The 13837-nt window shown below is 60.3% G+C and overlaps 1 protein-coding gene across 4 annotated transcripts; it reads right to left on the reverse strand.

The window, feature by feature from the left end:
• Window positions 1–1523: 1523 nt before the first annotated feature.
• Window positions 1524–12969, reverse strand: MCAM (melanoma cell adhesion molecule). 4 transcript variants are annotated; one of them, XM_074162375.1, is made up of 15 exons: window positions 12878–12964; window positions 7992–8119; window positions 7668–7881; window positions 7474–7544; window positions 7298–7385; window positions 6922–7101; window positions 6712–6839; window positions 6385–6547; window positions 6175–6296; window positions 5729–5867; window positions 5496–5617; window positions 5259–5394; window positions 4397–4538; window positions 3832–3949; window positions 1524–2966 (listed from the first exon to the last, which is right to left on the reverse strand). In XM_074162375.1, the coding sequence occupies exons 1-15, from the start codon at window positions 12942–12944 to the stop codon at window positions 2937–2939; spliced, it is 1848 nt and encodes a 615-aa protein (XP_074018476.1). In that variant the 5' UTR covers window positions 12945–12964; the 3' UTR covers window positions 1524–2936. The 4 variants fall into 4 exon arrangements, with proteins under 4 accessions (XP_074018476.1, XP_074018475.1, XP_074018478.1 ...); XM_074162374.1 differs by having other exon boundaries at window positions 7986–8119; window positions 12878–12944; XM_074162377.1 differs by lacking the exon at window positions 3832–3949 and having other exon boundaries at window positions 12878–12969.
• Between the last annotated feature and the right edge of the window lie 868 nt (window positions 12970–13837).

The raw sequence follows: 13837 nt of genomic DNA on the forward strand, positions 1-13837 counted from the left end.
ACAGCTATTTCAACCCATACAGTATCTATTAGAATCTAACAATAGTTATCCAAGAGTAGTAGCTACATGAGCTGGTCCTAAAATTATCTATCAGAATTTATCAGAATGTATTTTTAGATTTATTAGTATTTACAAATAGCTGGTAATAAGATTTTCTTGTATAATCTACCAGTATCTAATAACAATAATTCATTAAGTAGTTACTAGTATCTGTATTCTCTAGAAATAGAATAGTCCAGTAGCATCTCTAACAGAATGTACTTACAGAATTATCAATGGTAGTTATTAATGCAATTATCTATTAGAATTATTGGAATTCATGAGTGGAATTTCTCATTAGTAGCTAGCCATACAATTTTCTCTTATCATCTATGAGAATCTTTAACGGAATTATCTATTCGTAGCTGTATTAGTATTATTGTAATTAGCTATTAAAAACTATTAGCATGTAAGAAATTAACTACCTATTTGTATTTAGTACCTATAGTAGCTACGAATACAATTACCAATTAAAATGTGTTAGAACATATCAGTAAGAATTATCTATCAGGATCTAGAGTAGCTAGTATACAAATAACAGTTAGAATCTATTGACATTCTTTAAGGGAAAAATCCATTAATATCTATTAATGTCTATAATAGCTATCAATACAATTATTTACTATAACGTCTCGATATTTATTAGAATCTAGTTACAGACTTATATCTATGAGTAGTTATTACTATATATATTAGCTGTTATAACTACCTACTAGATTCTACTATTGGGATCTATTAAATTCTGTTGACAGTATTATCTTTTAGTATCTACCATCACTAGTAATATAATTACGTCTTAAAATCTAATACAACCATTATCTATTAGAATACATTAGCAGACTTACTAGTATTGGTAGTTTTTAGTGTCTATATTAGCTATTAATGCAATTGCCAATTAGAAGCTACAGAATTATCTGTTGCCAGCTACAGAGGGTATAAAGGTAGGATTATCGATTAATTAACTACCAACAGGATTATCAACTAATAGCTATCTGCACCTTGTTGGCTGTTACCTCTTAGTATTTGGTTTGGGACCGGTGCACCACCACCATCAGCTCTTACCAGTGAACGCAACACGTTTTCCCGCCCCGGCTGCGGCGCCAAGGCAGGCTGAGCCAACCCTCTGCTGCTGCCTTCAACCGGGAAGCAAAGGGCCGTTTCTGGCGAGCGCCGCGCCACGGCAGCACGTGCAGATGAGAGCAGCCGGGCTGAGACCCCGGGGCACCAGCCACCAGCTCACCCCGACCTTCAGTGGTGTCCCGAGGGCCGGGGCGACGAGCGGCTCGTCCGCTGACTTAAGCCCGTGTCCGAGGTGAAGATCCTGTTGTTGTGGAAGCAAACCTGAAGGTGGGAGTGCGCAGGTCCCTTGGTAACCTGCTCCTGGGGAAGGGAGCCTGGAAACGGAGCGGGGACAGGGGAGACACGCTGCCCTTACCCTCCCGGTGGGGCTGCTGCCAGCGGGAACAAACTCAGAACCCAGCTTTGAACTTTGTACTTTATTTTCACATATATAAAAAAAACCTTGCAAGTTTCAGACAAAACTTCAGGAAATTTACACACAATCCAACAAAAATATATATAAACCAAAGCTTCCGCTTCGACAACACTTGTAGCTCACGAGTATAGCTCACCGCTTGTTAGGGGGCTGGCGGCAGGGCTGCTGCACGGCTCCCTGCTCCCGGCAGAGGATGCTGGGGGTGCGCGAGGGGACATCTCTCCTGTCGCCCAGGGTTAGCCTCAGCCCCTGTCCGAAGGGCTGGGGGGAGATAGGCTTGTGGACAGCGTAGCACTGAGAATACACGGTGACTTAGAGGAAGGAGAGGCTGTGGGGGCCGATCTCTCTAGGAGGAGGCAGAGCCATGTTTGCAGGCAGAGGGCTGGGACAGGCTAGAGCAGCGGAAGCTAAAGGCAGGCTGCTTGCCCCTCTCCCCTCTCCACCGTTCAGCTGCAGTAGGACTGGCCTGGCTGTGGGGCCAGTGCCACCGAAGCACAGAAATAAACCAGTTTTACCTGGGGCTGGTAATCGTTCAGCACAAAAAGAACCCTGAGACATTGCCAACTGGCCCTAGCCTAATATTCTTTAAATTTGGGGAGGGGGGGTGGTGTCTGGGACCTGCTGCTGCCAGCAGCTCTGCAGCCCCCCTAAAAGCAATCCAATTCCCTGGGGAGTGGGAAGAGGGAAGCCCCCTCATGTCAGCAAGGCTACGCTACAAACCAGAGCACCTAAGCCCTTGGTCTGGCATGTGTCCAAGAGATGGGTGCCCCTGCCCTTGCTCTGCCAGGTACTCTCCTCCCGTAGGATGACAGCTACCCGTCGTGGAGCTCTCTACCAGCACAGCATCGCCAGGACACGCTGGGCTAAACCAACAAGACAAGAAGTTCAAAGGAAAAGCAAAGCACTAACACCTCCCCAGCATCTGGCAAACGCTGCTCTAACACACCACTTCCATTCTTCACTCGTCTAACCCGCACACCGCTAATCTAAGGTGCCTGGGACATCCCAAAAATAAAATTAAAATTTCACCAGCTTTTCTGAGCAAGTTTGGGGTTAAAACGCATCAAAACCTTCCCACACACGTACAGGACAGATTTTCTGAAAAAGCCTCAAATCCTTCCACCAGGTAGCTTAATGGGGTATTTCTTTCTAATATTGCTGTTGGCTTCTCTGTAGTAGTAAGCAAGTCCAGCTTTGCTGCTGCTGAGTCGACAACCTGCAAGCCCACGGTTGAGGTAACGGAGAGGTGAGTCAGGGGGGTGTCCCCCGCGCACTGGGTCTCAGCACTGCAACGCAGTAATCATCTCTGGCCGTGCTCCCCAGGTACTGGAGCAGGGGTGGGACAAGGCAATCCAAGAGCAGGAAAGGTTTGAAGGAAGAAAGCACTTAGTAGGTTCCCTCTCTAGTTTCTCAGATCGATGTATTTCTCGCTCTTCATTCCACCAAAACAGAAAGAGGGGGGGGGGGGGGAAAGCAGTTAGGGTTGAACATAAAACCAGATCCTCTGCTGTCCGTGTTTCAGTGACGGGCAGCAATGTGATGGGGGAGAGCCACCAGCCCGGGCCACCCCGTGGTGGCCGAGCATCTGTGCCAGGGGAAGAGGCGGTGAAAACGAGCTGCTGTGCAGCAGGAGCAGGGGTAGGGTTATCTCTTGGCCGAAGGCAAATAAAACTGCAGCAGGCTCAGGTGCCTCATCCTGTGGCTCCGCAGCACACACAAGCGTGCCAACCCCTGCCTTAGCACGGTGACAGTCCAGCACCGATACTGTGAATAGTTGCTCAAGGCCCCAGTGGCTCTTGACCCCAGGTGAGAGGTAAGTGGCTCGGGAGCCTTCACCGCAAGCTTTGGCTCAGAGATGCCAGAGCTGGGCCCGATCTGGCCCCTCTGCTCTGGCTCCTGGCCAGAGATGTTTATGTAGTTCCTTCTCCCAGAGCACCCTGGGGAGCCTGGATCCTGCTCCAGGGAGGACGGAAGGAGGCAGTGCCAAGCGGGCTGGGCAATGGGCAGTGTGCTCCCAGGAGGTGCCAGGGGCTGGCACGGAGCAGAACTGCACACGCGCAGGGGGAAGCCGCTCCTACGTCCTTGGAGCAGAGAGCCATGGCTTTGTCACCTCCCCTCCCTCCCACAACCCCTCTTGAGCGCTGATGATGAATGATGAAGGCCCATGCAGGGTGGGGAGTGCTGGGAGAGGAGCAAAGCATTACCTCGATGCACCCCCCTACGCTCCTCACCTCTGCTCCCAGCCCCGGGAGCAGCCTTGGCCCTGGGGAAGGGCTGTGCACGACGCTCTGTCCTACCTGGTCTGCGGCAGATCTCTTCTCGCCGTTGGCACCCTGCAGGAGCCCCGCCTCTTCGGAAAGTTTATCTGACTTAACTTCAACTACAATCTTGTCTTTACGTGCCTCTGGCTTTGTGCTAGGGGAGGGAGGTGACAATTTTGAGACATGTTTGCGATACCAAAGAGGTTTGTGGCCGGTTGAGTGAGGCCAAGCCCTGGGGCTCCATCTCAGGGGATGCTCTGAAGTGGGGCCGGGGCAGAGGAAGGCCAGGGGTGAAAGAGGCTCTAGCTCAGAGAAAGCTTTGGGCTGCCCAGCCCCTCCCTGGGGAGGGGTCCCTTGGCTGCTCTACTACTCTGTTGTCCTCCTCATCGCCTCCCTGCGTGGACGGGGTGAGCAGTGCGGAGCCCAGACTGTGGGAAGCTGGAAGCGCGGCCGAGACCCCAGCACGGTGCCCCCGAGGCTGCACTATTGCCTCCCTCCGCATCGGGCAGGGAGCGGCTGGTGCAATGAGATGGGAAGCATGAGTGATGGCAAGCACCTCTGGCCCCAAGGGCTCCCTAGCAGGGCGGGCAGCAGTGCTTACATGTCCTGTTTCCCAGCGCGGCCACATGAGATCTTGCCTTTCTTGTGCAGGAAGTAGATGACAGACCCCAGCACAGCCACCACGAGGATGCAGACGATGATCGCCACAATGATCACCCCTTTGCTCTCTGGTGTCTTTTGATCTAAACACAATGGGAGAGGAAGAAGTTAATGCCTGTCCCACCCTGATGCTCTCTCGGCTTCTGCATTACTGCACCTCCCTGGGGGCAAGGAAAGGGTCCCTGCCCCCAGGAAAGCACCATGGGGACTCCAGTTCCCGGTGCTTCTCCAGCTCCCTGCAGGATGCAGATGTCAGTACAAAAACGCTCCATCAGGGCAGTTTATGTATGAACATATTGCATCCTGCTCCCAGTTGCCATGCTCCTGCATGCCGTAGGAGGATGGCTTACAGGGTTTCCTGCAAGACATCAGGACATCCCTTCGCTTCCTTGCAGGAGGCTGCATTTGATGGCCTTGCTGGGCTACAGGCTGAGGACAAGCGGGCAACTTTGACACCGCCGCAAACAGGTGGAGGCAGAGCCTCTGTCCCCTTGGCAGGGAGAGCAGCAGCGAGGGATGCGGTGCTGGAGCCAGCAGCCAAGGCTCCCTCCCCTGGCCAGAGGCGAGCATGACTCCCGTCGGTGGCACGCTCCCACCAGAGCCTGGGCTGGCAGACGGACACACGCACCCAGCGCGGTGCCGAGACTGACCTTTTCTGACGGACTCCACTGGTAGAGCAGGAAGGGAGGGAAAGAGATAAGAGCTCAGCCACGCCACGGCAGCACGGCACACAAGGGCGCCTGTGCGAGGGAGATTAATACATCTCTGGGTTCCAGGGGCTGAGGGCAGCGCCCGAGACTCACCCAGCAGCTGGATGTGCTTCTCGCTGACACCCAGCGCGTTGGAGACCCTGCACATGGCTCCTGCCCGCAGCAGGTCGTGGTTCACGCGCACCGTCAGGTTGCTGGCGATGTGCTGATTCTCAGCGTACTCATGAGCCTGCGAGGGAGGAAAGCAGTGAAGGATTCAGCGCCCCAAGCAATGTGCAGCCCCTCTTTGGGTGGTCACAGCCTGGACCCAGCACCCTCTGGAGCTCTCACCGTCCCGTTGACATTCCAGTGGACAGAGGGCCTGGGGAAAGCGATGGCCTTGCAAGTCAGGTTCACCACCTCGTCCTGCCGCACGTACAGCGGGGAGCTGACGGCGACGATCCGTGGCTTCCCTGTGGGGAGGGCACATCAATCACCTGTGGCTCTCGGGGGGGAGCAGGGCTGATACTGGGTGGGACGGGACTCTGGCAGGGCAGCACGCCTGCGCACGTGCCGATTCTTACCCTGAACAGCCACAGCCACCTGCTTGCTCTGCTCCAGCCCCGGCACACTTCGTGCGATCACCTTGCAGCTGAAGTTGCTGGAGGTTTCGAAGGTGAGGTTGCTCAGGAAGAGCTGGTTCCCTTCTGCGACCTTCCTGCCCTGTTGGGAAGCAATGCCCCCCACCAATGAGCCCCGAGTACCAGGCCCTTCTACGCTCAGCTCGCCAGGCTCTGCGGCTGTCCCAAAGGGGCTCAGCAAAGCAAGGGAGCCTGCAAGCACAGGACCCCTCTGCAGTACTGGTCAGGAGGTGAAGAGGTAGAGATGGACAACACAGGTCTGTGCAAATTGGGAATCCTACCCCTGGCCTCTCTCAGGAGAGATGGAGCAGGCTCCTGGCTCTGCCCAACTTGCTGCAAAGCCCAGGCTTGCCAAGCCTGAGCACGACAGTACCAGAATGCCTGCTCACCTTCTCATCCCTCCACTGGTAGTCCAGGGCCACGGGGCTGTAGGCATCACAGCTCAGCCTCACGCTATCCCCTTCCTGAAGGGGTGAGGATGGTTCCATCTTCACACGGACCCCTTCAATGTCTAGGAGAGGGATGAAGACCAGGGAAGGGTGAGGAGGAGGGATGGGGCACCAACCACGAGGTGCGCAGGGTTCTGTCCCCCGCCTTACAGTTCACAACAAGCTCTACATCCTTCTCCATCTGTCTCATATCATCCAAGTCCAGGGTCTGGCATTTGTACAGGCCGCTGCTGCTCTTATTCACACCATGCAGGTGCAGCACCCCACTGCTGGTGTCTGCCAGTGACGACAGGTCCTGCCAGTTGTCCTCCAGCTGAAGGCAGTGGGGAGAAAGCAGAGCCCTTAGCCCCACACAGGCACCCTCCATCCCACCTGCTGCATGCCACTCCTCAGGGGCCTTCAGGCATGGGGACAAGGAGCATCCAGGATACAAGAGGTTTGCCAAGGCAGAGGTGCCCAGGCCCCCTCCAGCCTCACCTCTCTCTTATAGAAGCTGAAGACAGGCGCTGGGTTCCCGTCAGCCTCGCAGACCAGCCTTATGTCATCCCCTTCCTTCACCAGCGCCGAGGATGGCATGACCTGCAGCTTCACGTGCTCTGCAGGGTCTGGGGGAGGAGGGAGCGGGGACAGTTGGTGCAGGGCCCTGCCACGCAGCACCAGGCAGCATGCCACCAGCCCCTGACTCACAGAAGACGGTGACATTGACTCGCTGTGACTCCACGGTGCGGCTCTGTCCCCGCAGCCAGTAGTGCACGGTGCAGTAGAAGAGGGAGTTGCGGTCCTCCCGGGTGACATGGGCAAAGAGGGTGCTGCTCACTGTGTACAGCCCACTTGACTCCCGAGTCAGCGTGGTCGGGATCTTCACCTCTGCAGGGGACACAGCTGCTGTTCCCAGCCCACGGGGAGGCCGCGGGAGGCAAGGAGGGCTCCCTTGGGAGCACAGGGCTCCTTTGGGTGGCCACGGGCTGCCAGTCCCCAGTCAGTGAAGCCCTGGATAGCACAAGTGCCCCAGCACCTCTCCCAGGCAGGTGCAGTTCCTCATCCCCATCCCCATCCAACTCACTCTTCTCCTCTGGCTGCAGCTTCTCCCCATTCTTGTGCCATGTGATGTTGGGGTGTGGGAAGCTGTTCCTGCTCACACACTGGGCGATCTGCGGCAGCAGAGAGAGCCTTGGGCACTGGGTGCCCCCCTGGGGAGAGGGGAGCAGGGAGCCTGGCAAAGCTGGAGCCTCTCCTCACCTGCGGGATGTCACTGCTCTGCACAGAGATGCCTGCTGAGTTCGCTGTGATCTCAGGGGCCTCAGGGACCTCTGGAAAGAGAAGCCACCTCACATGTATTAGGAGGGATGGGATGGGATGGGATGGGATGGGATCCTCCACCAGGCCCACAGCGTGGATACATGGCCATGCTGCCCTCCTGCCCCATCACTTACTGTAGACGTGGAGCTCAGTGTGGTTCTCGCCTTCGCCGTGGCTGCCTGCCCCGACCTGGCACACGAAGGTCCTGGTGTCCAGCACCGTCACCTTGCTGATGAACAGGGCCTTGTCCTCCCCCACCGACAGCCGTCCCTTGTAGTCCATGTTCTCCTCCAGGATCTCGCTGCCTGTGATGTGGCACAGCCTCACTCGGTTATTGCGGTGGTCGATCTGCAAGGCAAGGGATCAAGGCCAGGCTGACGGGGAGCCCAGAAGAAAGCCCTGGGCTAGCTGCCAGCCCAGCCCACCACCCACCACTCCTCTCCCAGGTCAGCACTCACGTAGAACCAGTTGATGTAGGTGTAGGAACCATTTCCAGGGATGTAGAAGTTGCACTCAAGCCTGGCCGTGCTCCCGATCTCCACTTCAACCACTGCTGGCATGGAGACCTCCAGCTTGCTGGCTGCAGCTGTGGGACACAGTCCATCAGTCAGGGGCAGGAAGCATGGGGAAGCACCTGTGTCTGAGTCAACGAGGGACCTGAGCCCAGGCCTGTCCCCATCTCCATCCCCCAAAGGGTGTGGGGCAGAGCCGTGTCCTGCACCGTCATCCCCCAGGCACCGTGTCCCAGCCCAGTGGCAGTGCCACCCAGGAGCATGGCCCCACTCCAGCCACCATACTGCCTTCTGCGTCCACAGACAGCCCTCAGGACCAGGCTACGAACCCTGTTCCCAGAGAGGGGACGAGGCACGCTGTGCTCGCACTACCAGTCTCCCCAGGACATCTGGAGACAACCATCCACCCCACTGCTGTTGCAGTCCCTGCCAGACCTGCCCTCCCCGTGGCATCCCAGCCTTGCTGAAATGGCCTCCAAATTCCTACCACCACCAGCACCAAGGCGGGGAGAGGCTGCACCCTGCCCAGGGACAGGTATGGGAAGGGCTGTGTCCCGCAGCTGGAGAGCCCGCAGACCGCCTTGCCAGCAGCTTCAATCAGAGCCCAGGGCAGCCCCTCACACCCTGGAGCATGCATTTTCCCCCCACCCCGGGTCTGAGCCAGCATCCCAGACCAGCGCCCCCCACGCCCTACTAGCCCCAAGGGCCAGGCAAGGAGGTGTCAGAGGTTAGCAGAGGCAGAGGAAGGGGCCGGGCGCTGGAGGCTGAAGCTGACAGCACAAAGGCTGCACCTTCCCGCGCCCCGGGACCAGAGCCCTGACGTCAGCCTGCGCAGCCCCCGCAGCAGCCCCGGAGCTGGGGCATGAATGAGGCACTGTGTTCCTCTGCAGCAGGACGGGGCACAGGCAGCAGCAGCTCAGGAGGGGTGTCCCAGCCAGCTGTGGCTGCCTGCTGCTCCCTTTCCCCTTTCAGGGCAAGAGGGCCCATCGGGGAGGCAGCATGCCCCCAGCCACCATGGCTGTGGCACAGCCAGGACTCCCGAGTCCCCTCCTCGAGCTCTGACCCTGCTGCCCGGGCAGGAACCCAGAGCCCAGCAGTCGGAGCATCCACTCCGGCTGCAGCATACCCAAGGCGAGCTCCTCACTGCTTTTCTGCTCCCTGCCCGCCAAGCAAACCCAGCGCTGCCCACCCATCGCATGGGTGGCACCAGGGACCTGCACCCGCGGTGAGCAGAGCCTGCCCACCCCAGCACCCCACCTTCCCTCCCAGCCCAGCCGCCCGCAGCAGTAATGGAGCTCCTGGCCACGCTCCAGAGCACAGGGGAAGGTAATGGCTATCGATCGAGGACAGGGAACAGGGAAGCTTCCCGAGGGGCCGGGGGCAGAACAGCCCCAGCCGGGCACGGCAGAGACAAGGGCTGTGTCACAGCAAGGCTGGCAGCGCCATTGCCACCGGCCCTGCGGGTGCCGAAGCAAAGGGGGTCTGCACGCCCTGGGCTGGCAAGCAGCCCTGCAGGAAGGGACAGAGGTCTGTCCCCCAGCAACAGGGCCAGCCGGCTCGGCACCCACAGCCCAGCCCAGGTACGGGAGCTGGGGACAAGAGGCTGGAGGAAGCCAGCTGTGTCAACAGCTCCCTAGATAGTGCTGCCGGGTAACAGCCACAGAGCCTGGCAAGTGAGGCAACTTCAAAGGGCAATGCCGTGCCCACAAAATACTCTTTGTCTGGAGTGGGTATGTGGTGGCACAGCGCCAAAATGCAGCCAGGAGCCCTTCTGCCACAGTAAAGGACAGGGCCTGCAGGACTGGCCGCCTCAGGACACCCCAGCAGCCAGCTGTTCATCCTCACCCGTCCCACCGGCACAGAACAGTCGGCTCCAAGCAAAGAGGGACGAACAAAGCACAGGAAAGGAGGTGCTAGAAAAACAGGTGAAAGTCCCAGAGACAAGCATGTGCTGGGGTCAGGAAACCACCAAACATACAAAGGAAAAGATAACTTTGTACCGGAGGCACCTGCCCACCTGTACAGCAGCGACTTGGCTGCCTGGTGCAGCCGGGCACCCGCAGACTTGGGCAAGCCTGGGGCTGGGGTGCACCCCGGCTGTCCCCCTGCACCCTCCCCTGAGCCCCGACACTTCTGGGCTGCAGGCAGCCAGCCCAGGCTTTGCCCGCTCCCCCCCATCTTTTTTAGACCTTCAAGATGGGCCCCAGGCACAGCCAGCCCCTGGGAGAGGGAGAGCTGCTGGCCCACCCCGCTGACCCGCTCGGCATGAGAGCCCTCATCCAGGCAGCGAAGCAGCTGAAACCATGAGCTCAGAGCTAGAGAATGGCTGGCATCTGGGGCTGGCATGAGGCACACGTCCCTCCCACCCACCCACTGCCCTTGAGGAGGTGGACATGGGCGCTGCATCCCCCACCCTGCCTGGAACAAGGGCTCACTGCTCCCCAACTCCCCTGGGCTGGAAGGAGTACTCGGTGACACCTCAAGTGTGGCTAGCCGGGGGACACAAGCCCCCCACAACCCTGGGGACACAAGGCTTCCTCCTGTAGCTCCAAGACCCCACAACCTGCCAGGCACTGGGCACAGGCACCCTGGCATAGCAGGCTCTGGGGACACGGCGATCCTCCCTTGTGCCCAGCGTGGCTGCAGGCACCGGTTCGGTGGGGGGAACCTGGGCAGGGCTGGAGACCCACCGGCCACGCGTGGAGCAGCCCAGCTGTGGAGCTGAGCTCCAGCCTGCACTGTGCACCCCAAGCGCCTGGCACAGCTCCAGCGGGAGACCTAGAGATCTGGAGAGGACGTCTGCAGCAAGCAAGCAGGGAAGGGAGGAGAGCCCCCGTGCCTTTCCATCTGGCTGGCGGACAGCCGGCCGGCAGCCAGAGCTCCACAAGAACAAAGATTTGCTTTTAGAGCCGGGGAAGGGGGTGGGGAGTAGCACAGCCCCTCCGCCAGCCTCCTGTGGAGCCGAGGTGTGTGGGGAGACGGCGAGGAGTGCGGCTGCGTTGGCGGCGCAGAGCCCCCAGCACAGAGCCCCCGGCACGGAGCAGTGAGAGGAGGGGCACCACAGGGGTCTAGAGCCGCACGTGGGATGCCTGAGGTTTCCGCGGATTTCTGTTCCCCTCTCAGGGAAACCAGCTGCGGCCAGATCCCTCCTGCTCCCAGCACACGCACACATGCTGCCTTCCTCTGCCCTGGCAAGGTTGCCCTTCCTGCACAGATCCCTGAGCCAAGGTGCCCCAGCACCCAGGGAGGGGGATCACCTGCACCCCTTCTTCCTCATAGAGAGGAGAAACAGGGTCCAGAGCCCCGGCCCCGCAGCAAGCAGCACCACCACCAAGTGCCCAACGGCCTCCGCCCCAGCCCAGCCCTCACTGTGCTGGGGATGGGGAAGGGGGCCAAGGCTCTGCCGCAGCAAGGATGGGCACCTTGCACCCCCTACACAAAGCCCAACACCCCATGAGGACCCAGCCTTGTGCAGCAGGAGAGGAAAGGTTCACAACCTCAGCCAGGCGACAACATTCACAGCGACGTTGTCTCCAACAGCTGGAGACTGCAGCAAGGAAGGGTCCAGGGTGGCACTGGCAGCCCCAGTGTGGGCTCAGTCCCCTGTCCTGGCAGCACGGTGAGTCCCCCGGCCCGCCTGGAAACGGCTTGACCGTGGGCCGCTCATGCTTCTGGGAAGCATCAAGCCTTTCACAATGGCTGGGCTTGCAAACGCACGGACGCCACCGATCAATAATCGCCTCGCTTGGCACATGTGCTGCGAGGAAGGGGATCCCAGCACGGGCCGGGGGTGGAAGCAGCCTGCCTTTGGCTCAGGCGTTCAGCTCTCCCGTGGCGCCAACGCCTTCGCCAGAGCAGGCTTCCCCAGCGCCTGGGGCCACCTCCGCAGCATGGCTGGGCAGGGACAAGGCGAGAAGGCGGCAGGGAGCAGCCAGTGCACCGGGACCACTCCCTGGCCTCCGGCGCAGGGAGAGCGTGCTGCGGGGAGCAGGGAAGGGCAGGAAACGCGGCCCCCCTCCCGAGGGTGAAAATGGACTGGAAAGAGGATAAAAAAAGAAAGCGTGAAAAAAGCCAAGAGAAACACAGTGCTCGGGGAAAAACTCCTTAGAAGGAAAGGGGTGGATGCTTCCTAATAACTCCACCAATTCATCCTGCTGTACACTAAACACACGTGGGGGCACCCCGGCACCCTGCCCCTCGCACCCTTGCCTCTGCCCCACGGAGCGCGGCTCCAGCAGCCTGCCTTGCACCTTTCCTGGCCACCGGGGCCAGCTTCCCCTGGGACACGGAGGCCACACCTCACCCTGTCCTGCCTAAGCGGGGGGCTGCAGAGGGGTCCTGAGAGCAGAATGGGGAATGGGGCGCTCCCGGTTCCCCCCACCCCGGGACCCACCCCCGCCGCAGTCCCGGAGCCCGGGGACGTGCGGGCGAGGCCGTACCCTCGAGGGGGCTGCTCCCACCCCGGCTGCCCCGGCAGCACAATTTTAGCATTCCTGGCCCCGAGCCAGGCAGCGCCCGAAGGGCGTCAGCTCTGCTGGATTCCTGGGCTGGCCCCGGAGCGGCTCCGAGGGAAGACCCCGCCGGCTGCCGCCCCCCCACCCCCAGGAGCCGGGCGCTGGGAAGCGAGCGGGGCCGGCAGAAGGCACGGGGAGAAGGGGCACCCCTGCCCGGGGACGGGGGGCCCCGCCACCCGCCCCGCAGGAGGCTGCACCCGCGGCTCCGCAGCGCCGTCCCCGCCCGACCGCCCCGCAGGTGCGCCCGACGGCCGCCCCGCGGCACCGGCACCGACCGTCCCGTCCCGTCCCGTCCCCGCCGCGCCCGGGGCCACTCACCGCAGCAGAGCAGGAGGCAGCAGCCCCAGCCCAGGGCGAGCCCCGCCGCTCGCCGCCCCCCAGCCATGCCCGCCACCGCCGCCGGCCTCCCGCGACTGAGAGGGGCCGCGGGCTGACGTCAGGCGGAGGAGGAGGAGGAGGAGGAGGAGGAGGAGGAGGAAGGCGCGGTACCTGCCCACCGCCCGCGGCCGCTTATCACCCCCCAGCGGCAGCCGGCCGGGCGCCGCCGCGCCGAGCCCCGCAGCGGGCTCCCGTGCGGATCCCCGGCCCCCGCGGGCATCGCTCGGGCAGAGCGAGGGTGACGGGCCGGCGACTCGGCTCTCCCAGACGGCCCCCCGCCCCCCGAGCAAACGCGGCCCCCCGCCCCGGTCTCGGTACGGGCCGTTTTCAGGCGTTTCTCGCTCTGCTGGAGGGGCTCGTTCCAGCTGCGCTTGCAGACCTGCGGCCTGCCAGGTCCTGCCTGCCCGGGCTTGCGGAGGCTGGTGGCAGCAGACTGCCGGGCGCTGGAGGTGGAAATCACAAAGCAGACCCGGCGGAGGGGGCAGAGGCGTGGGGTCGGGATGGTTTCCACAGGGGCTTGCGGAATGCTGGAAAGGGGGACAGTCCCCGAGAGTCCCACCTCCAGGCGTCAGTGGGTCCAGCTGGCGGTGCTTCGGGGCAGAAAAGACCGGCTCCCCTGCTCAGCCCCGCTCTGCCCCAAAGCCCAGCCACAGCTTCTGGGTTGTGGACTCAAAAACAGGGGGATCAAACCACTCTTCATCATTGCTTGGCCTCTGAGAGACACCTGGGGACAGTGAGGGACACGAGGGAGATGCCATCGCGGGCAGGTCAGCGAGGTCTGGGGGTTTGCACCCCAGACTCGCTCCGCCTCGGTCTCCCTGAATGCAGTGCCCCCAGCCCCGCAAGGAGACTCCCTGCAAAGCCCCGTCCTTGTCCCCAAGGCCGGGCCCCGCTCTGTGG

This window comes from Numenius arquata, chromosome 22 (assembly GCF_964106895.1).
Source record: "Numenius arquata chromosome 22, bNumArq3.hap1.1, whole genome shotgun sequence".
NCBI classification, from domain to species: Eukaryota; Metazoa; Chordata; class Aves; order Charadriiformes; family Scolopacidae; genus Numenius; species Numenius arquata.